A 23,402-nucleotide genomic window follows, 5' to 3' on the forward strand; every position below is an offset into this window, starting at 1 on the left:
CATAAGTCAAACAAGTCAAGGACAGCAGATTTCCTTTCCTGCAGCATATTAGTGAAACAGATGGGTTTTTACATGAATTCAATAGTTTTGTTCTTGCATTTTACTGAGACCAGCTTTTGTTTTGAAACATTCCATATTTATCTAATTACATGAATTAACATTTCCCACAGTGAAATTCAAACTCGGATCTCCAGGTCAGTGTATATTGTAGCTCCTAATTTAGTAATGGAAAGTCACTAGGTCATTCAAAGCCAGATGTACTTGTTTACATGCATTGTTATTTTAACATTAAATGCATACACTTCCTGTTACAGAAAATTACTTCCTTGTTGTTATAATTGTTTCACCTTCTGGCATGATAAATTACCATGAGCAGATTTCTTATTATATCTCACGACAGTGAAATCACAGAACTCACTTAAAAACAGAACATAATTTTTCAGTTGTTCCATTGACTGAAGTGTATGCTAGCAGAAACTGGAGTGACCATTGGTGAATAATTGTAAATGGAGATGACTTTATAGACATTACTGAAAGTGTAATGGATACCTTGGTGTGGCCATAGCTGGGAACAAAATATTCCAGAGTAGGGAATATTTTGGAAGGGCAGGCAAAATTCAAGTCAAGTTTATTGTCATTTAACTATATACATGTATACCGTCAAACAAGATGATATTTCTCTGGACTGGGGTATAAATCACAGTGGTATATGTGACACACATATAACACACAATAACTTGGGAAAGTAAGAATTAAATCTACAGATGAATTACACATAAATAAACAATGTAAAGAGTATAAATTAAATATTGTAGGGTACAGAACAAGTTAACTGGTAACAGCTCAAATGCAAATGACTGAAGGCTGTTCTTGTCTTTATGCTTTGGAATCTCCTGCCTGATGGTAGAAACTCAAAGAGGATGCTGGATGGATGGGTGGGATCCTTGATAATACTGAAGGCTCCTGGAAAGGAAAATGAAATGGTGTTATTAATAATAGGTATCATTATTACAGTGGTTAGAAAGGATCTGGTCATGAATTAGAGTTAGAGCCAGTTTGGGTGACATTAAAAGAACATAGCTGGAAGTTGGTTTTAGGCCTCTACGCAGTAATTATACGTATAAGGCACTGTACAAATTTGAAAATTGAAATAGCTGCAGCAGTGTTATAAAATAATCATTGGGGCTTTAATCTACACATAGACTTGAAAAATCAAAATCATGTTACCAATAGAGAATGAATTGCTGCAATTGAAATGGAATAGATTTTTAAATTAGTGCATTAGGGATCAGGAGGGAATAGGTTGTTTGTGGTCAGAAAGAGTTAGCTAATAACCTCATTGTTGTAAAGAGACCACAAGAAAAAAAAGTGACCATGATACAAAAGAATTCAACATTATCACTTTTGAATTTAATCTGAAACCAGGGATTTCACGGTAAAAAAGAAGAAGCTATAAAAATCTGAAGGGAATCTGTCTGGCGGGTTGGTAAACTGCATTGGCCAGCATTTTTCTTAAAAAAAGATTTGCAACAAATATACATTTCTTTCTAAGTGTGAAAAGTTACAAGAAAAAATAGTCCAACCAGGGATTACAGGAAAAATTAAAGAAAACAACTTGGGGCTGCCAGGAAAAGAAAGCAATAAACCCAAGGTTTGGAAGTGTTTTGGAATTCAGCAAAGGGTGACCAAGAAATGATAAATTTCAATTAAAGCTAGCTAGCAAGAACAATAAAGGATAGAGTGTAGAAGTTTCTATAGATGTGTCTGTGAGAGACTAGAATGGGCAAAAGTGTGTTCCTTATACGTAGATATGAGAATTTACAATGGAGGGTACATGAATTAGAAAGGAAGTGAAACAACCAAAGAAACCTAGACCACCAACAAACCAAGGGTCCAAAGCAAAGGAAATCCAGGAAAGTAGTCTTATTGAGAGAGAGAGAGAGAGAGAGAGAAGAGGAGGGGAAGAGAGAGAGAGACTCTTTCAGGTTTTTCATAAGTCCTTTCATAGCAGTTGAAGATGGGGATTTAGAGGTTTTGCACTGGTGTAGATTGAGAGTTGGTGGATAGCTATATATCAATACAGAAATAAAAGGGTCTTCTGTTGTTGATAGACAAAGAAGATTGGAGTACCAGAACGGAGGTGTTTTACCACAATTAAGTAAACGCTTTGATGATGCCACGTCTGGAGTATTGTGCACAATTAGCACAATTGGCATAGGGTCAAGAATATTAGAGAGTTAAATATGTGGCTCAAGGATTGGTGTGGGAGAAGTGGGTTTGAATTCATGGGGAAATTGGCACCAGTATTGGGGAAGGAGGGAGCTGTACCAATGGGACGGGCTCCATCTGAACTGTGATGGGACCTGGATCCTAGCGAATCACATAGCTAGGGCTGTGGATAGGGCTTTAAACTAAATAGTAGGGGGGTGAGTTCAACAGATTGGAGAAGTATGGATAAAGAAAATAAGAAAAGTGTGGATAAAGAAAAAACAAAAGATTAAAAGAAGAAAAGTAAGAGTGGAGTGAAGAAAAGTCAAGTGCAAAAGAGTAAAAGATTACAAGATTTTAAAATACAATGAATATTTGAAACAAGGTCAGTGAACTTGTGGCTCAAATCAGTACAAAGAGGTATGATTTAGTGGCCATTACAGAGACGTAGTTGCAGGGTGGAGAGGATTGGGAATTAAATATCCAGTGATATCAGGTAATACGGAAGGATAGGCTGGAAGGTAAGGGAGGAAGGGGTAGTGTTCTTAATTAAAGATGAGATCAGGGCAATAGTGAGAGACGATATAAGATCTAAGGAGCAGAATGTTGTATCAGATTAGGAATTATAAAGGGATAAAATCACTGGTGGGAGTTGTCTATCAGCCACTGAATAATAACATTACTGTGGCACAGGCAGTAAACAGAGAAATAAGAATGGAACAGCAGTTATCATGGGGGACTTTAACTTACACATAGTTTGGGTGAATCAAGTTGATGAAGGCAGTCTTCATAGAATGCATCTGTGATTGCTTTGTTGAACAGCATGTTACTGAACCTACAAGGGAACGTGCTATCTTAGCTCTGGTCCTGTGCAATGAGACAAGTAAGATTAGTGATCTTGTGGTTGGGGATCCTCTTGGAAAGAGTGATTACAGTATGACTGAATTTCTCATACAAATGGAGGGTGCAATAGTTCAATCTGAAATCAGTGTATTATGTCTAAACAATGGAAACTACAATGGGATGAGGGAGGATTTGGCTAGTGTAGACTGGGGACACAGACTATATGGTGGGACAGTTGAGAAACAGTGGAAGACTGTCAAAAAGATTTTTCACAGTGCTCAACAAACGTATATTCCAGTTAAAAGCAAGGACAGTAAGGGTGGGGAGAGCCAGCCTTGGATAACTAAGAAAATAAAAGAAGGCAAAACTCGTGCATTCAAAGTCGCTAAGAGTAGTGAGAAACTGGAAGATTGAGAAAACTTTAAAAAGCAACAAAATACCACGAAGCAAGCAATAAAGAAAGGGAAGCTAGATTATGAAAATAAACTAGCACAAAATATAAAAATGGATAGTAGAAGTTTATATAATTATATAAAGTGGAAAAGGGTGGCTAAAGTGAATGTAGGTCCCTTGGAGGATAAGAAGGGGGAATTGATACTGAAAAATGAGGAAATGGCTGAGGTTTTGAATGACTATTTTGTGTTGGTGTTCACGGTGGAGAACACTTCTAACATGCCAATGTGAGATATTATGGATGCGATGGGAGGTGAGGACCTTTTAAATCTTTTTATTGAATTAGTACACAAAAGGTAAACCATATAGGCAGTAATACACTGTTGCAATATAACTTTACAAGAGATATTAATACATAAAAAAATAGTACAAACAGTGCAGTTTAGATATAAAATAACAAGGTAATATAATAGTATACAACAGGAATTCTGCAGATGCTGGAAATTCAAGCAACACGCATCAAAGTTGCTGGTGAATGCAGCAGGCCAGGCAGCATCTGTAGGAAGAGGTGCAGTCGACGTTTCAGGCTGAGACCCTTCGTCAGGATTAACTGAAGGAAGAGTGAGTAAGGGATTTGAGAGGGGGAGGGGGAGATCCAAAATGATAAGAGAAGACAGGAGGGGGAGGGATGGAGCCAAGAGCTGGACAGGTGATTGGCAAAAGGGGATACGAGAGGATCATGGGACAGGAGGTCCGGGAAGAAAGACAAGGGGGGGCGGGGACCCAGAGGATGGGCAAGAGGTATATTCAGAGGGACAGAGGGAGAAAAAGGGGAGTGAGAGAAAGAATGTGTGCATAAAAATAAGTAACAGATGGGGTACGAGGGGGAGGTGGGGCCTAGCGGAAGTTAGAGAAGTCGATGTTCATGCCATCAGGTTAGAGGCTACCCAGACGGAATATAAGTTGTGTTGTTCCTCCAACCTGAGTGTGGCTTCATCTTTACGGTAGAGGAGGCCGTGGATAGACATGTCAGAATGGGAATGGGATGTGGAATTAAAATGTGTGGCCACTGGGAGATCCTGCTTTCTCTGGCGGACAGAGCGTAGATGTTCAGCAAAGCGGTCTCCCAGTCTGCGTCGGGTCTCGCCAATATATAAAAGGCCACATCGGGAGCACCGGACGCAGTATATCACCCCAGTCGACTCACAGGTGAAGTGTTGCCTCACCTGGAAGGACTGTTTGGGGCTCTGAATGGTGGTAAGGGAGGAAGTGTAAGGGCATGCGTAGCACTTGTTCCACTTACATATAATATAATATTAATATAATAGTATACTCATTTTCATACATATCAATAAGGAAAAGAAAAAAAAACCCAAAACCCCCCCCCCCAAAAAACCCACAGTGGAACTAATCTAAAAAGCAAAGCAAAGCAATGGGCTAACTAGGAATCAAGTAGAGTTAAACAACTTAAAACTATCATGTCCTCAAACCCGACCTCCATTAAAAAGCAAGAAGGGAATGTAAATATGGACAGAGAGAAAAAAAAATTACATTAAATGAAAATGTTGAATAAAAGATCTCCAGGTCTGTTCAAATTTAGCTGAAGAATCATAAAGATTACTTCTAATTTTCTCTCAAATTTAAACATAGTATCATCTGGGAAAACCAAAAGAACATAGTTGGAACATTAATCTCCTTCCAATGTTGTAAAATACATCTTTTCGCCATTAAAGTAAGAAATGCAATCATTCTACAGGCTGAAGGAGAAAGATTACTGGAAATTTTAGGTAATCCAAAGATAGCAGTAATAGGATGGGGAGAGATATCTATATTCAATATCTTTGAAATAATATTAAAAATGTCTTTCCAAAAAGTTTCCAGAGTAGGACAGGACCAAAACATATGAGTTAAGGAGGCTATCTCCCCATGACATCTGTCACAAAGAGGATTAATAGAATAAAAACAAGCTAATTTATCTTTGGACATATGTGCTCTATGGACAACTTTAAATTGAATTAGAGAGTGTTTAGAACAGATAGAGGAAGTATTGACTAGTTGTAAAATATGCACCCAGTCATCCACCGAAATAATAAAGCCCAATTCCTTTTCCCAATCTGACCTAATCTTATCGAATGGAGTTTTCCTAAGTTTCATAATAATATTATAAATAATAGCTGTTACACCTTTCTGACATGGATTAAGGTTAATTATAGTATCTAAAATATATGTAGGGGGTAACATTGGAAAAGAAGAAATTTCTAACTTGGAGATATCTAAAAAAATGTATTCTTGGTAAGTTATATTTGTTAGATAATTGTTCAAAAGATATAAGGGAACCATCTAAAAATAAATCCAAAAACCGTGAAATAGCATTAGTCTTCCAAATTTGAAAAGCACGGTTCGTGGAAGAGGGGGGAAAGAATATGTTGCCTAAAATAGGAATCGCAAGCCCAAATTGATTAAGATTGAAAAATTTTCGGAATTGAAACCAAATACGTAAGGTATATTTAACTACCGGGTTACAAACCTGTTTGTGGCGTTTCAAATCAAAAGGAAGAGAAGAACCTAAAATGGAGCCACGTGCATAACCTTGAGCAGATTGTAATTCCAATACTACCCATTTAGGAATGGATAGTGTATCTTGATCAAGTAACCAAAATTTCATGTGATGAATATTAATTGCCCAATAATAGAATCTAAAGTTGGGTAATGCCAAACCTCCCTCTCTCTTAGCTTTCTGTAGGTGTATTTTACCCAGTCTCGGGTTTTTATTTTGCCAAATAAATGAAGAAATTTTAGAGTCAACTTTGTCAAAAAAGGATCTTGGAACAAAAATCGGTAGTGCCTGAAATACATATAAAAATTTTGGCAGAATAGACATCTTAACTGCATTAATACAACCAATCAAAGTTAAATAAAATGGAGACCATTTAAATGAAAGAGGTGAGGACCTTGATAGCTTTCACTAAAGTGGTAGTGCTGAGCAAACATGTGGGCCTGAAGATAGATAAGACCCCTGGTCCTGATGGAATGCAACCCAGGGTACTAAAAGAAATGGCAGAAGTTATAATAGAGGCTTTGGTGATGATATACCAACATTCTCTGGACTCTGGGCAGGTCCCGGCGGATTGGAAGATGGTGAATATCACACCACTGTTCAAAAAAGGATGTAGGCAAAGGGCAGGTAACTATAGGCCACACACATCAAAGTTGCTGGTGAACGCAGCAGGCCAGGCAGCATCTCTAGGAAGAGGTACAGTCGACGTTTCAGGCTGTGTCCTGACGAAGGGTCTCGGCCTGAAACGTCGACTGTACCTCTTCCTAGCGATGCTGCCTGGCCTGTTGCGTTCACCAGCAACTTTGATGTGTGTTGCTTGAATTTCCAGCATCTGCAGAATTCCTGTTGTTTGCGTAACTATAGGCCAGTTAGTTTAACATCTGTAGTTGGGAAAATGTTTGAAGCAGTGATTAAAGAAGAATTAGCAAGGCATCTGGAAAGAAATGGATCCATCAGGCAGATGCAGCATGGATTCAGCAAAGGCAGGTCCTGTTTGACAAACTCACTGGAGTTCTTCGAGGATGTAACGAGCGCAGTGGATAGAGGGGAACAGATGGGCATTACTTACTTGGATTTCCAGAAGGTATTTGATAAGATACCACATAAAAGACTTAACCATAAGATAAAGATGCATAAAGTTGGGGGTGATGTATTAGCATGGATAGAGGATTGGTTAACTAATAGAAAGCAGAGAGGTGGGATACATGGGTGTTACTGTGTTTACTGTGGTTGGCAGTCAGTGGTGAGCGGTGTGCTGCAGGGATCAGTGCTGGGCCCGCAACTGTTCACGATATACATTAATAATCTGAAAGAGGGGACAGAGTATAGTTTATCTAAGTTTACTGATGATACTAAATTGAATAGAAAAGCAAATTGTGCAGAAGATACAGACAGTCTGCAGAAAGATATAGATAGGTTAAGTGATTGGCGAGGGTCGGGCAGATGGAGTACAATGTTGGTAAATGCAAGGTCATCCATTTTGGAAAGAAAAATGAAAGAACAGATTGTTATTTAAATGGTAAAAAGTCGCAGCATGCTGCTGTGCAGAGGGACTTGTGAGTACCTGTGCATGAATCACAAAAGGTTGGTTTGCCGGTGCAGCAGGCTGTCAAGAAGGCAAATGGAATATTGGCCTTCATTGCTTGAGGAATTAAATTTAAGAGCAGGATGTTATCCTGCAACTGTACAGGGTACTGATAAGGCCACACCTGGTCTGCTTACTTGAGGAAGGATATACTGGCTTTGGGGGTGGTGAAGAGGAGGGTCACCAGGTTGATTCCAGAGATGAGGGGTTAGACTATGAGGAGAGATTGAGTCGCCTGGGACTGTACTCACTGGAGTTCAAAAGAATGAGAGGAGATCTTATAGAAACACATAAAATTATGAAAGGGATAGATAAGATAGAGGCAGGAAAGTTGTATCCACTGGTGGGTGAGTCTAGAACTACGGGACATGGCCTCAAGATTCAGGGGAGTCGATTTAGGATGGAGATGAGGAGGAACTGCTTTTCTCTGAGAGTGGTGAATCTACCCAATGAAGCAGTGGAGGCTACCTCAGTAAATATATTTAAGACAAGGTTGGATAGATTTTTACATAGTAGGGGAATTAAGGGTTATGGGGAGAAGGCAGGTAGGTGGAGATGAGCCCATGGCCAGATCAGCCATGATTTAATTGAATGGCAGAGCAGGCTCGACAGGCCAGATGGCCTACTCCTGCACCTTTTTCTTATGTTCTATTCAGTGTCCTTGCCGAGCAACAAATGTACATACAATAGAGAGAGTGCAGTAAAGATTCACCAGACTGCTTCCTTGGATAATAGGTTTATCTAATGAAGAGTGTTTAAGCAGGTCAGGCCGCTGTTCACTATAGAAACATAGAAAACCTACAGCACAATACAGGCCCTTCGGCCCACAAAGCTGTGCCTAACATGTCCTTACTTTAAAAATGACCTAGGGTTACCCATAGCCCTCCATTTTTCTAAGCTCCATGTACCTATCCAGGAGTCTCTTAAAATACCCTATCGTATCGGCCTCCACCACTGCCGCCAGCAGCCAATTCCACGCCCTCACCACTCTGCGTAAAAAACTTACTCCTGACATCGCCTCTGTACCTACTTCCAAGCAAGTTTTCCAAGAATGAGATTGATTTCATTTGAACATGAGGGCTTATCAGGGCTGATGCAAGGAGAATAGTACTGAGCATTTGAGTTTCAGGAGAAGAGAAGGCCATATAGGACAGAAGGTGAAGAGGAGAATCCTTGGAATTCTCTATCCCAGTGGAGGTATGATCACTCATCACATTCAGGACACAGACAACAGCTCTCTGGATATTAAAGGAATTCAGGGACATGAGAATGAAAGAGGAAAATAGTGTTGAGGTAAAATAACAACCACAATTCTGTGGAACAGCAGTGCTGAATGGCTTTCTCCAGGTTCTATTTCTTGTGATCAGTATACCCCTTCATGGAAAATGCAGCTGTTAAGTAATGATCTTCTTTTGCTTCTATTTTTCAGATCTGTGGCTGGTGAAGAAGGGGTTAAGGTTTTGTACAATTCTGAATTAAGTTTTCATCAGCGGCTATATGCAAACTTAGGTGATTACATTTATCATCTTTACCTCCACGAGCCCTTAAGTAATATTATAAAGCAACCTTTGTTATATGTCCGGGATATGGCACCTCAGGACTGTTTTCAGGCATTGCACAGGTGAGGCCTTCCTTTGCAGGAATAATGAATTAATAAGAAATTTGAAGGAATATTCTAAGCAACTCCACCTGCATTTTATACATTCATCTTTATTTTGTTGAGATACAGTGTGGAATAGACCCTTCTGACCCAGCAACTCCTGATTGAACCCTAGCCTAATCACGGGACAATTTACAATGACCTATACACCTACCGGGATGTCTTTGGACTCTGGGAGGGAACCACAGGAAATCCTATTATTTGGAGAACCAAATCAGCTTATCATAATCCAATCCATATATTCATATTAAAGGTTGTGATTGATGCTTTGTAAAACATACAACTGAATAGCATTGAATTACCTGGTCAAAATGTTGAGTATGAAATTTAATTAAAATATCCAATTAACTGACTCGGAGCCCATAATGTTTGGCAGGTCCCTGATATTTGATGTTATATTTATCTGGCAATTGATCCAACGTGAAAGGATGTTGAATATTAGCCTTTACTCAGTGGCAACACTCAAACCTCTAAGATATGTATTATATGAGAGTGCCAGTCTGTGGTCTGTTGTACACTTCAGTCTGGTACTGGGAGAGTGCTGCACTGCGAGAAGTGCCTTTTATTGGATAATTCTCTAACCGGTGACTCTGGCTTCTCAGGTGGGTATAAAAGTATCAAGATACCCGTTAAAGAGGATTAGGTATGCGTTTTCCAAGATTTACCGACAATCGATAAGTTCTTCCCAAGGTTTACCAATAATCAAACAGGCTCTCTGCTCTTTCTGTGCTTTTTTTCCACATTACTAAATCCTGTACAGTGACTTGGGTCATCCTCAATATGTGGAAGACAGCAGAAATGCAACTTCTTTCATTACGTTGCCTAAAGCCCATTTCCAAATTGTCCAATTAAAAATAATAAAAATAAGACATCCCTGCTTAAATACTTTTTAAATGTGTATAAAATTGCCATGCCTGCTTAAAAGTGACCTCAGGAAGTTATGTTTAAGTTTACCAAAAACTAAGCAATTTTTTCCTTAAGTTTCAACAAGGAATGGCTGGAAAGAAACGCAAAGAACAGCCACCAGCCACTTATCAGGATGTGTTCAAATGATGATCCCAGATATGTTTGTTTCTTTTTCATGATTCAGTTGTGATTAGGAATTTGCATCTGGAATATTATAGGTTCACCACTGAAGTTATTCAAAAACACACACACATTAATTTGACTCTTGCAGTACTTAAATGCTTCATACAATTTTAGAAACAATTCTTCCATGGAAAATCTGATGACTGTTCATTGAAAACCTAAATCAACTGAAAAATTGCACCCAGAAACCGATGCCTCATGTGACTCAGGCCAAACGCACTCTTTTACTAAACATAATCCTACTCGAAGCATACTGTGATTTTTCTACACAATGGTCATCAGCCTCAAGGCTGAGCGATGTGACTTTCATCTTAAGTTTGGATTACATAAATTAGCAACAGCAGATTTCTGATATGCCCTACTGTCATACAGCTGTATTAGGAAGGTCAAGCTCATCGGAGGTACTAGGATGAGCAGTTTAATTACTTTTCAAAGTACAAACAACAGTGATTGCAAACACATGGTGCTGTAAACCCTGCTGGTTCCAGAACACATCCTACATAGTCCAGAAAATTCACCCAGGCTTGTACTCTGAGGGGGTTGAAGAGAGCTGGGCTTTGCACATCTTTACACATGTCATTCTACAGATGTGGGGTAGAGAGAATCCTAACAAGCTGCATCAGCGCTTGGTACAGAATTTATACTGTGGCAGACAGGAAGGCTCTGCAACGGGTAGGCGAAACTGTCCAACGCATCACTAGCATCAGCCTACCTGCCATCAAGGACATTGATACAGAATGGTGCCCGAAAAGAGCCAGTAACACCATGAAGGACCCCACACACCCTGCTGCGTGCAGGAAATGACGTAAAACAATCTTGAATCTTGAAATACATCAGATTTGTTCAAGATTGTTTAATGCTGTTTCCTGCACACAAGGGAAAAGGAGAACGAAGTAATTGTTACTCGAGATCCGATTGAGCACAAAAGAACACACAAGGTAAAGAACACAATTAAAAAATAATAACTATAAGTACATAAGATAGCTTGTATGCATAGTTCGAATGTATGTCCATAAAGTGACTCTTGTTTTTTAGTACGATAAAATACTGTGTAGTATAATGGGTGCTATGATAACCTAGTGGTTAGTGTGACACTATTACAGCTCGGAATGTTCTGGAGTTCGGATTTCAATTCCTCCATTCTGTAAGGTGTCTCTACATTCTCCCTGTGAAATGTGTGTGTTGTGCCCAGGTACTCCAGTTTCCTCTCACGGTCCAAAGGCGTACTGGTAGGTTAACTGGTCATTGTAAAATGTCCCGTGATTAGGTTAGGGTTAATCAGAGTTGTGGAATTGCTGTGGTGAGGATTGAAGGGCTGGAAGGACTTCCTCCACGCTGTATCACTAAATAATAAAACAAATAGAGTTTGCCAAGTTCCAAATGAATTGGAATCAGGAATATATGTTAACCATCTCAACATGCAAAATCTTTTCTTTTCCAAATTAGGTACAACTAAAATCTTGTCCTGCTTTAATCTATTGCAAATGTCTATTGTTTTAGCTTGGGTATGATTTTTTTAAGAATGGGCTTTTGTAGTACTGAGACTTTAGGGAAACATGATCACTTATTCTCCAGTTAAATTTCAATTGAGATTCCTTTTATTTCTCAGACTTCAATGCATTTGTTCTGCTAAAAAGTTGAGGGAAGTTGTGCAGGGCGACCTCTTCCCAACGGCAGCAATGATAATGGTCCTGAGCCGGGAATTTGGAATTCCAGCCTCTGAAACTGGTCCACATAACATCAAGGATTCAGCAACCATCCCAACTTTACTCATCTCAGAAGCTGCACCACTGATAAGGTCTCCTTATAGTCGACTGAACATGTACAATAACAAATATATACAGAGCAAACTACATCAGATAACCCATACAAATTACATTCAGGTAATAATTTGGCATAGTAGCTAAGTCGTAGTCATAGTCATGCTTTATTGATCCCAGGGGAAATTGATTTTCGTTACAGTTGCCCCAACCAAGAATAGGGTATAAATATATCAATGTCAAACCATAAGTAATTAAATAGTAATATGTAAATTATGCCAGGAAATAAGTCCAGGACCAGCCTATTGGCTCAGGGTGTCTGACCCTCCAAGGGAGGAGTTCTCAAGTTTGATGGCCACAGGCAGGAATGACTTCCTGTGACGTTCAGTGTTGCATCTCGGTGGAATGAGTCTCTGGCTGAATGTACTCCTGTGCCCACCCAGTACATTATGTAGTGGATGGGAGACATTGTCCAAGATGGCATGCAACTTGGACAGCATCCTCTTTTCAGACACCACGGTGAGAGAGTCCAGTTCCATCCCCACAACATCACTGGCCTTACAAATGAGTTTGTTGATTCTGTTGGTGTCTGCTACCCTCAGCCTGCTACCCCAGCACACAACAGCAAACATGATCGCACTGGTCGCTACAGACCAAGAATGGTAGGACTATTATAAATGTAGAAATTAAAGATTGAATTTCTTATTTGATATGTTATTCTAATCAATGGAAATGAAATCCCATATACAGCACTGTGCAAAAGTCTTAGTCACATATATGTAACTAGGATGCCTAAGACTTGCACAGTACTGTACCTACTAAATATTTATCAATATTAACAAAAAGACTCACAGATATTGCTGTTTTGAGGGCAAATAAAGAGGATGGAGATGGATGTATTACCATCATGTGCTTCAAATCAAATCAAAATTAACCCACACAGGAAATGATATAAAAATCATGTTACAGTACAGTGCAAAAGTTTTAGCCACCCTAGCAATATACACACAGTATGTGCCTAAGGATTTTGAACAATACTGTGTATGTTTAAAGAAACAGCGAATCCTTTCCATTTGACGACCCTCTAATATTACTCCTCTGGTGCAGTCTCAATTTTGCAAGTTAAAAATCTGCACTATGTTTTGTTACAATGTGGTTGCAAAAGCACAAGGTGTTTCTACCATCAACTTTTCAAGCAAACTTGTTTGCAAGTGATGGACTGATCTAAAGCTGTACATTATAAGCAATAACTGGCTACCAAAGACAAAAAAAAAAGCACATTTTAAAAAGTCACTAGTTTGTAATGTGGAAGAAATATTTGGACCTGGTATCGAATAATGCACTTTTCAATGACTTATTCACTACTGCAGCTGACTGTTATTCAATGAACCCTGGTGAATTCTGATGATTTGGAGCTGCAAAAGTTTGGAGTTCAGTCTTCTCGGACTGGTGATAAATTTAACATAAGAAAGTAATATGTTTTGAAGTGCAAATATTCTAGCTTCATGTCTAAAGCCTTTTAAAAGCATTGTTAAATTTTTTGAACACAAATGTTTTCGTCCTTTCAGAGTAATATTGATGCGATTTATGAAGCCAGCAAAAAACTGAAAGAAATCAAACCAAGATCAATAAAAGTTGTTCCTTCTGAAGGGACAAAGGTGCATAACTATTCCATTCAGACCTTCAACTCTGCCGAGCAGGCGAAGGAATTGTTGCGTGAGGAATTTGCTAAGGTACCGATTGACTTGAAGGCGTATATGTATGTGATAGGCAGCTATTAGTAAATTACAGTTCATTTCTGATAAGGTGATCAGTTATTTGAGAAGTATAACATCTGGAACAGACCAGTGACTCGGGTAAGTGAGCTACTGCCACACAGCTCCAGCAACCCAAATTCAATCCCAATCTCCAGCGTTGTGTGAAGTTTGCACATTTGCCCTGTAACCGCATGGGTTTCCTTGGGGTGCTCTGGTTTCCTCCCATCCCAAAATGAATGGATTGATTGGTTTATTGACTGCTGTAAATTGTCCCCCCCCCCCCCCCAGTGTAGGTAAGTGATGGGACTGCAGCAAGACTAGATTTTGGGGAAATTAGTGTGGGGATGGGACTGGTTGGCAAACTGATCTAAATTTGAAGGAATGAAGTGGCCTCCCATGTGGTAAGGTGTCTTGGGAAGATAGTACTGTATTTGATGTTATTATCCTGAATTGCACAATGATAATAAACAAATGATCCTGGAAATATATTACTATGCTGGAGAATTTGCCCATACTTTGCGATCACCTGGATCAACTGTGAATATTTTATTTATTGAGATACGGCATGGAATGGGCCCTTCCTGCCCTTTGACCTGCGCCACTCTGCAACCCCTGATTTACTCCTAGCCTAATCATGGGACAGTTTACAATGACCAATCAGTACGTCTTAGGACTGTGGGAGGAAACCAGAGTATCCGGTGGAACCCCTCATGGTCTTGGGGACAAACTGCTTACGGACAGTGATGGGAATTGAACCTGGTTTGTTAGTGCTGTAAAGCATTGAACTCACCACTGCGCTACCGTACCGCAGGTGGTGGCGACTTCCAATGCTAATAGTTATGTCTAACTTTTTAACGGTTAGTGTCTGTACAGTTAACCTTGAAAACACTTTTTGTTATAAACTCTTAAGGAGTTCACTAATTTCCTGCTACTTTATCCAGTCTGATTTATAGAGGACGTTGGTTCATTTTTGATTACCCCCCTCCCCCCATCTAGTCCATCCAGCTAGATGCTTTGCCTGTTACTCGGCGGCCGGGGCGGGGTCGAAAGCGCTCGGCAGAGGATGGTGCTTGGTGCTCGGTGTCGGAGGGCTGGTCGGAGGCTCGAAGTTTTCGGACGGACTCAGGGTCGGCTGCGGTCGGGTGCTTCCAATGCATCAGCAAGTTAGCAGTGCTGGAAGCTCATGGCAGGGAGAGCTTCTCCCTTCTACCGTCTGCGTGAGATGATGGGCTATCGGGACTTGAGACTTTTTTTTACCGTGCCCATGGTCTGCTCTTTCTCAAATTATGGTATTGCTTTGCACTGTTGAAACTATATGTTATAATTATGTGGTTTTTGTCAGTTTTAGTCTTGGTTTGTCCTGTGTTTCTGTGATATCATTCTGGAGGAGCATTGTATCATTTTTTAATACATGCATCTCTAAATGACAATAAACGAGGACTGAGTGTCCTCATAATCTAACCTAATCCCCCAAGATTCAGGAATAAGTAGGGGTAAATAACTGCTGATATCGACATTGTGTGAATGACTAAATAATTAAGACTGTGCCTCCCCCTTTTGAACCTGAAGTTCAAAGATCCAGTGCAACGTGGACTTGCATTTTATCTGACAGTATTTCTGGTTGGAAAATGGTGACTCTGGCTCCAACTAATGATGTAATTGTTTGTCCTTTATGATCACAAGACACTGCTGGATATTAAAAACACCAGGTACTTCAAGCCTACCTCACTAACGAGTTGCTGGGTAGTTGATAAGCGCCGCAGCATTGGCTTATTGCATACCGTGCTGTCACCTGCTACAGTCACCCAGGGAAGAGGCTGTCGGAAACAATGCACAAGGAAGCAAGAGCACGGAAAGTGCGCTGGTGTTCACGCAAGACTAAAGGCGAGCCTCTGTAGACCAGCTCTCCTGTTGATTGTGCTTTCCAGCGTCCGATTGCTGGAAAATAAACTAGATTACCTGCATCTGAGACTGAATGAGCGTGAATTTGTCAGCCCAATACGTCGACTATCAATTCATTTCCACAGATGCTGCCTGATCTGCTGAGTTCCCCCAGTGTTTTGTGTGTGGTGCTTTCGGTAGACCTCCTGGTGTTTATGCATGCTCATCCTGAAGGAAATGTTGCTTCAGGACAATGCCCCTGAAGAGTCCATCCAGCTAGATGGTTTCATCTCTTTTCGGCCGACAGAATTCTCGCGGTCTCTGGCAAGACCCGCGGCGGAGGTGTGTGGATCTACGTTAATATGAGCTGGTGCGTGAATGCTTCGGTATTGAGGACCCATTATTTGCCTCTAGTAGATTTCTTAACGGTGAAGTGCAGGTCCTGCTATTTACCGAAGGAGTTCACTGCTATTTATATTGTGGCTGTGTTCATCACCCCCCCCCACCCCCCCACTCCACTAATGCCGCAAGAGTTCTACGGTGCAGTCAGTGACCTGCAAACCACACACCCCAATCAGTTCTTTATTGTTGCTGGCGGCTTCAGTTATGCTAACGTAAAACACTCCTGCCTAAATTCTGTCAGTATGTTGACCATAGGTGAGAACACATTAGACCTGTTTGCACCAACAGTTCATTTCACTTATTTATTTATTTTCGAAGCACGTATCCATGCACCACTCTGAAATTCATTTTCTCCAGGTAGCCACGAAAGAAAGCACATGGAAGTCATTCAGAGAGAAGCATCAAACCCAACCCCCCATACAAGAAGAATGGCACCCTGATCATCAAACCCACCCCCCCCTCAAACCGCCTCTCTCCACACAAAACAGGAACATCGATTCCCAAAAACGCCCCTCCCCTGCACAAAAACTAACACAACATCACCCCCAAACCCCTTCCCCCTGCACAACAAAAGAGGAAAGGAATGGGTGATTAAAGAACCACAGAATATAAAAACCATAAGTCAGAAAATGTCCACAGTCCGTAAACGCAATAGTCCACTCCATAAACACAGGACCACGATATCACCGACATTCATCAAAAGAGAGGGACACCACATGAGGCAGAGAGGCCTACCCACCTGCCACAGCAAGCACACAGTGATAGGCCGCTCACAGACTCCGTCCCCGGCAGTGATCAGAAGCAGGCAGAATGTGCTGAAACTCTTGCTCGCCTTCTGCATTCATCGACACTTTAATCAGCGATTAATGGACGCTTTAAGTGGCGAAACGGAGTCGTGCATTGGCTTGCACCCTGTCTCAAGGTTTCTTTGCATCAAGACCATCCAAGTATGCGCTGGCTTCCCGGATGCACTGAAAGCTGCAGAAGGTTGTAAATCCAGTCAGCGCCATCTTGGGCACTAGCCTACAAAGTACCCAGGACATATTTAGGGAGTGGTGTCTGAGAAAGGCAACGTCTAACATTAAGGACCTCCAGCACCCAGGGCATGCCCTTTTCTCTCTGGTACCATCAGGTAGGAGATACAGAAGCCTGAAGTCACACACTCAGTGATTCAGGAACAGCTTCTTTCCCTTCTGCCATCCGATTCCTAAATGGACATTGAAGCTTTGGACACTACCTCACTTTTTTTAAATATACAATATTTCTGTTTTTGCACATTCTTTTAAATCTATTGTTTACTTATTATTATGTTTTATTTTATTTATTATTTTCTTCTCTCTCTGCTAGATTATGTATTGCATTGAACTGCTGCTGCTAAGTTAACAAATTTCATGTCACATGCCGGTGATAATAAACCTGATTCTGCTTCTGATCCTGATTCTGATCTTCTCAGAGCTAGCGAAGCGCTGCATCACTCGAACAGTCTCCAAGCTGTGAATCACAGGCTCTAACAGTCCTAGAGACACAAGTAAGGTAAAAAAACAGATGTAACCGAAAATTTTCATTTGCGATCAGGAAGATGTCGCCCGAGGGAGCATTGTAAGCTGGCACCACCCTTACTGCTCCCTGCCCTCGCCATGGAATCTTTGATCACTTATCTGTTATGCTAATTCCTGTATACTGAACCTCAAAGTAAATAAGTCAAACCAGTTCAAAGCGGGGATTAAGATCCGGGCAGAAGGAGCAACCTCAGCTTTGTGGGACTATTTTGAAAACATAGACTGCAGCTCCAGGTTCCTGGGAGTGCACAAAACAGATGATCTCAGCTGGTTGTTCAACACCACCTCCTTGGTTAAGGAAGCACAGCAGTATCTTCACTTCCTGAGGAGATTGATGCAAGTGAGCACCCCCCCCCCACTCCGTATTCTAACCAATTTTTACAGGAGCACCATCAACAGTGTCCTGACTAGTTGCATCACGGCCTGGTACAGTGATGGTTCAGGAGGTTTCTTCCCCTCTGCCATCCAATTCCTAAATGGACATTGAATCCACGAATACTACCTCACTTTTATTATTTATGTTTTTGCATTATTTTAAATTTATATTTATTAATTTATTTCCTACATTATAATGTATTGCATTATACCTTTGCTGCTAAGTTAACAAATTTCACGACATATGCCAGTGACAGAAAACCTGGTTCTGATTCTGGTACGGGAATTGCAAGGCATCTGACCATGAGCCTACAAAGATTCCAAGGACTGCTAAGAGGATCACCGGGGTCTCCTTCCCACCCATTTGAGATGCTTATCAGGAGCGCAGCACGCATGGGGCCCTTAGTCATTGTCAGTGATCCCTCCCACCTGTCCAACAATTTCTTTCATCCCTACCATCAGACTGGAGTACCATAGCGTTAGGACAAGAGCTGTTAGGAACTCCCAGCCACCGCCCAGATATCATCACATATGAAGCATCAGTATACCGTTTACCTTTTAACTTGTGTCGTAAATGCATCTTATTATGACATCTTAGTCCTGATGAAGGGTCTCGGCCCGAAACGTCAACCTCCATAGATGTTGCCTGACCTGCTGAGTTCCTCCAGCATTTTGTGTGTGTGTGTGTGTGTCACCTTATTACTTGTGTACTATCACTTGTGAGTTATTTGTACCGTGTTGTGCACCTTGGCCCGCAGGAATTTTGTTTCATTTGGCGGTATACATGTGTACACAGTTGAATGCCAATAACTAAAGTTGAACTTGAATCTGTCAGTTCAAGCATCTAATTACAGATACACCAAACCCGGAAGGAGAGAGGACAACTTATTTTCCTCTGAAAAAGCATTGATGTTACAAATAAATCTTTTGCAAAAGTACTAAATAATGCTGATATAATCAAACAGCTTTTAAACATGTTGCAGCACATGTTAAAAAAAGTGAATACATAAAATCAGTTTTATCGGGCCTGTTAAATTGCTAAACATATAATTAGACTTCAAAAAATACTCATTTAGAATCAAAGCAATAAAGCATAACAAGGACCTGTTCCGTACAGAATTTCTAAATAAATGAATAAAAACTTCAGCACATTTGACTGCAAGTCTGATTTATAAATGCTTTAAGTTCTCAGCAATTGCACTGATTTCCCATGATTTCTCTATTTCACCATAGCGCACCTGTGGAGGACCGGCAGTTCATCGACAGTAGCTTGTGCATGCCATGTTCCACTAGATGTTGTTTCTCTCCACGCCTTGTGTTGCTTCGGGCAACAACCTTGCTGTTTCTTTAGCATTTGTCTATTTTTTTTTAATGAGGCCGAGTTGCTAGCCCTACGCTCAACCCAGCACGGCATGCAAGGAGCCAGCCAGATTCGAACCCGTGGCCGCCCGCCTCGAAGTCTGGTGTGAATGCCACTACAGTACCGGCCAGCAGATGTTCCACCAGGCATGCACTGAAATCCTCAACCTAATGTTGTTGTGGTGAGAAGGAACTTTAACTGTGTCATCCATGTTCATGCTTCAGAGCTTGGGCTGAGAAAATCAGCTGTGTTTTTCTGGGACCAAATATGGCTGGCATTGGAAGATTTTATGCCAAAGATGTAATTTTCCTGTCTGCTCATTATCCTTCATAATTATGCTCACCACTTTGCTGACAGATGAAGTAACATCGCCAATAACATTGACAAAATTAAAGTTGATGGGATGAGAAGCATCTAATGAGATGATTTTTGTCACAGTATTGCCCCGATTTTCTGTGTACAAGTAACAGGAGATGGGAACATGTCCCTCAAGATTTATTTGTTAGAATTATGATCCTGAATTTGCATTCACCCTTTAATTTTGCAAACTTACATTCCAGTCCAGATGTTAAATCACAGTTCAAAGTTGTGTTTAAAAGTTCCATACAATTTAACCTCATATCTTAAGCTGTGTATCGTGGAGAGCATTCTGACTGGCTGCATCACTGTCTGGTATGGGGGGGGGGAGGGGCTACTGCACAGGACCGAAAGAAGCTACAGAGGGTTGTAAATTTAGTCGGCTCCATCTTGGGTACTAGCCTACAAAATACCCAGGACATCTTCAAGGAGTGGTGTCTCAGAAAGGCAGCAACTACTATTAAGGACCCCCAGCACCTTGGGCATGCCCTTTCCTCACTGTTGCTGTCAGGAAGGAGGTACAGAAGCCTGAAGGCATTTTTTAAGGCATTCGTTAGTCTTGCGAGACCATGGATCTGCGCCTGGAAAGTCTTCACTCTCCAGGGCGCAGGCCTGGGCAAGGTTGTATTGAAGACCAGCAGTTGCCCATGCTGCAAGTCTCCCCTCTCCACGACACCGATGTTGTCCAAGGGAAGGGCATTAGGACCCATACAGCTTGGCACCAGTGTCGTCACAGAGCAATGTGTGATTAAGTGCCTTGCTCAAGGACACAACACATGTTGCCTCGGCTGGGGCTCGAACTCACGACCTTCAGGTCGCTAGTCCAATGCCTGAAGGCATACACTCAGTGATTCAGGAACAACTTCTTCCCCTTATGGGGTTCATTGTTATAAATGGATATTGAACCTCACATTCAAAATCTCCTCACATTTTTAATATATATTCTGTTTTGCACAATTTTTGATCTATTCAATATACATATACTGGAATTTATTTATTTGTTTATTTTCTTCTGTATTATGTATTGCGTTGAGCTGCTGCTGCTAAGTTAACAAATTTCACGACACATGCCGGTGATAATAAACCTGATTCTGATTCTGACATGTACCGGTGATTCTGATATTGCAAATGGCAAACTGTTTACGGTACATTTCTATTTGCTATTTCTTGGCAGAGGCCAAAGCAGAGATTCACATACAGTCAGACATTCTTATGGGGAACAGTGGCTCCTGTGGACATTGCCAATGAGGAAAAGAGAATAAAGAAAAGATCGAAGGAGGCTTGGCTAACCTTTGATGGATTCCGGTTTTCGGGGTTCAAAAGTAGCCAGGAGGCAAATGAACATCCAAAAAAACCCGATGAAGCCCGGGTAGACGAACTTAAAAAGGTATAACTGATATTTGAATATTTCAGTAACTTGGTTTTTAGAACTCAAATGCTTGCTGAAGACATCAACATTTATAAGACATGCAGTACTTCATCATCTCAAAATTGATTATTACAGTACCTACGTAGTAAGTGCATAGAAAAGCAAAATCATCTGTTAAGCATTTAGCTTTCATAAACAGAATAACATTTACTGAATTAGAAAGGAACCTTTGAAATTTATCAAGTTTGTAGTTATTTCCCCATTGATTATATGACTTCCTTTGAAGAATTATTGAAGAACATTTGGCCAACTGCAAAAGTTATCGTGATGTGAAATATATTTTGAAAAGAGTAAGACTGATTTCATTTTACTCTGTATAGGAAAATAATTTTAGTGATATGTTGTAATAATTCTTGCTGGAATCGCACCAACTATGCACAAATAATTTGTGTAATTAAATTACAGCAACAATATGAAATTAAAGGCCATGGGGGAATTGTGCAAAATTTATGGGGATGTTTTTGAATATGAAAGGTTTGCCAGATAGGTGGAGATCCGTGAGATGCAATTAATTTCTACTCACAGATATCAAAAGGTATTTAATTAAATTTATCAGAAAAGCCAGCCTGGCTGCATTCATTCCAGCTTTACTTTTTGTTTATGCAGTGTAATTAATTACATTGCACACATTGTTTTCTGCTAAAGGCTTTTAACAATGAGTAGTAAGTATAGAGTGCAGCTGGGAGGTGGATCAGAGAATAAAACACTTTCAGGATTTATTCTCAATGGAGCAAAGGAAGAGTGTCGGTAAACAGATTATTAAAAGCAAGGATCCAGATTCAGCAATTACCTTCAAGAGGAGATTGGTGTATAATTGAAAAGTAAAGTTCTGCAGGAGGGGGAAACCACAGGGGTGTGGGTAATTTGGAGAACATTTTCAAAGAGCAGACAGAATCAGCAGACATGTAAGCAGTCTCCTTGCTTTCTGTGGGTTCTGTGCCTCTAGGGGGAAAGGGTAAATGGTATTAACATGACATAGATGCAGTGAAGCTCAGACAATATGCTGTCATGTTTAAATCATGATAAAGATTGAACAGAATTTCTGTGACACCAGGGATGTGAAAGTGAAATCACAAGTATAAGATTATAAAATATAAATATATTCAGTGTATCTGAGAGTTCTAAGAAATACTCAACATTGTGAAGACATTTGAGAGAATAAGATCTTGGAAATGTTCTCTTAATTGGTAAATGGCTAACTGTGAATAGAGTCAGCATAAACTAGATTTGCAGGGGGATGGGAACCAGAGTGCCAGAGCTGACAGTGGGGCTGGGGTGAAAATAAATGATGTTAAAAGTTCAAGCAAATCCACTAATAGAAAGGTTGTGAGTGGTGGTAAAAATCTTCTGAGGTGTATATATTTCAATGCTAGGAGTATTGCGGGGAAGGCAGACGAGTCGAGGGCGTGGATTGACACGTGGAATTATGACATTATAGCAATTAGTGAAACTTGGCTACAGGAGGGGCAGGACTGGCAGCTTAATATTCCAGGGTTCCGATGTTTCAGATGTGATCGAGGCAGAGGAATGAAAGGTGGGGGAGTAGCATTGCTTGTTAGGGAAAATATTACAGCAGTTCTCAGACAGGACAGATTAGAGGGCTTGTCTACTGAGTCCTTATGGGTGGAGCTGAGAAACAGGAAAGGTATGGCCACATTAGTGGGATTGTATTACAGACCGCCCAATAGTCAATGAGAATTGGAAGAGCAAATCTGCAGAGAGATAGCAGGCAACTGCAGGAAACATAAGGTTGTGGTGGTAGGGGATTTTAATTTTCCATATATTGATTGGGTCTCCCATACTGTTAGGGGTCTAGATGGTTTAGAGTTTGTAAAGTGTGTTCAGGAAAGTTTTCTAAATCAATATATAGAGGGACCAACTAGAGGGGATGCAATATTGGATCTCCTGTTAGGAAACGAGTTAGGACAAGTGACAGAAGCCTGTGTAGGGGAGCACTTTGGTTCCAGTGATCATAACATCATTAGTTTCAACTTGATCATGGACAAGGATAGATCTGGTCCTAGGGTTGAGGTTCTGAACTGGAAGAAGGCCAAATTTGAAGAAATGAGAAAGGATCTAAAAAACATGGATTGAGACAGGTTGTTCTCTGGCAAGGATGTGATCGGTAAGTGGGAAGCCTTCAAATGAGAAATTTTGAGAGTGCAGAATTTGTATGTTCCTGTCAGG

The 23,402-nt window shown here is 40.6% G+C and overlaps 1 protein-coding gene across 6 annotated transcripts in view; it reads left to right on the forward strand.

Annotated features, from left to right (window-relative positions):
• The window catches only part of cfap92 (cilia and flagella associated protein 92 (putative)), a 125,399-nt gene that overhangs the window by 87,167 nt on the left and 14,830 nt on the right, over positions 1-23,402 (forward strand). For 3 of the 6 annotated variants that reach the window (XM_072280356.1, XM_072280355.1, XM_072280357.1), the window contains 4 exons: positions 9,016-9,207; positions 11,945-12,218; positions 13,664-13,828; positions 20,961-21,173. In XM_072280356.1, the coding sequence (XP_072136457.1) occupies positions 9,016-9,207; positions 11,945-12,218; positions 13,664-13,828; positions 20,961-21,173 (844 nt within the window). Of the gene's footprint in view, positions 1-9,015; positions 9,208-11,944; positions 12,219-13,663; positions 13,829-17,482; positions 17,669-19,445; positions 19,611-20,960; positions 21,174-23,402 lie in introns of those variants that run through there. The other 3 variants (XR_011889367.1, XR_011889366.1, XR_011889368.1) reach the window with 3 other exon arrangements.

The sequence above is a fragment of the Mobula birostris genome, chromosome 16, assembly GCF_030028105.1.
Source record: "Mobula birostris isolate sMobBir1 chromosome 16, sMobBir1.hap1, whole genome shotgun sequence".
Lineage (NCBI taxonomy): Eukaryota > Metazoa > Chordata > Chondrichthyes > Myliobatiformes > Myliobatidae > Mobula > Mobula birostris.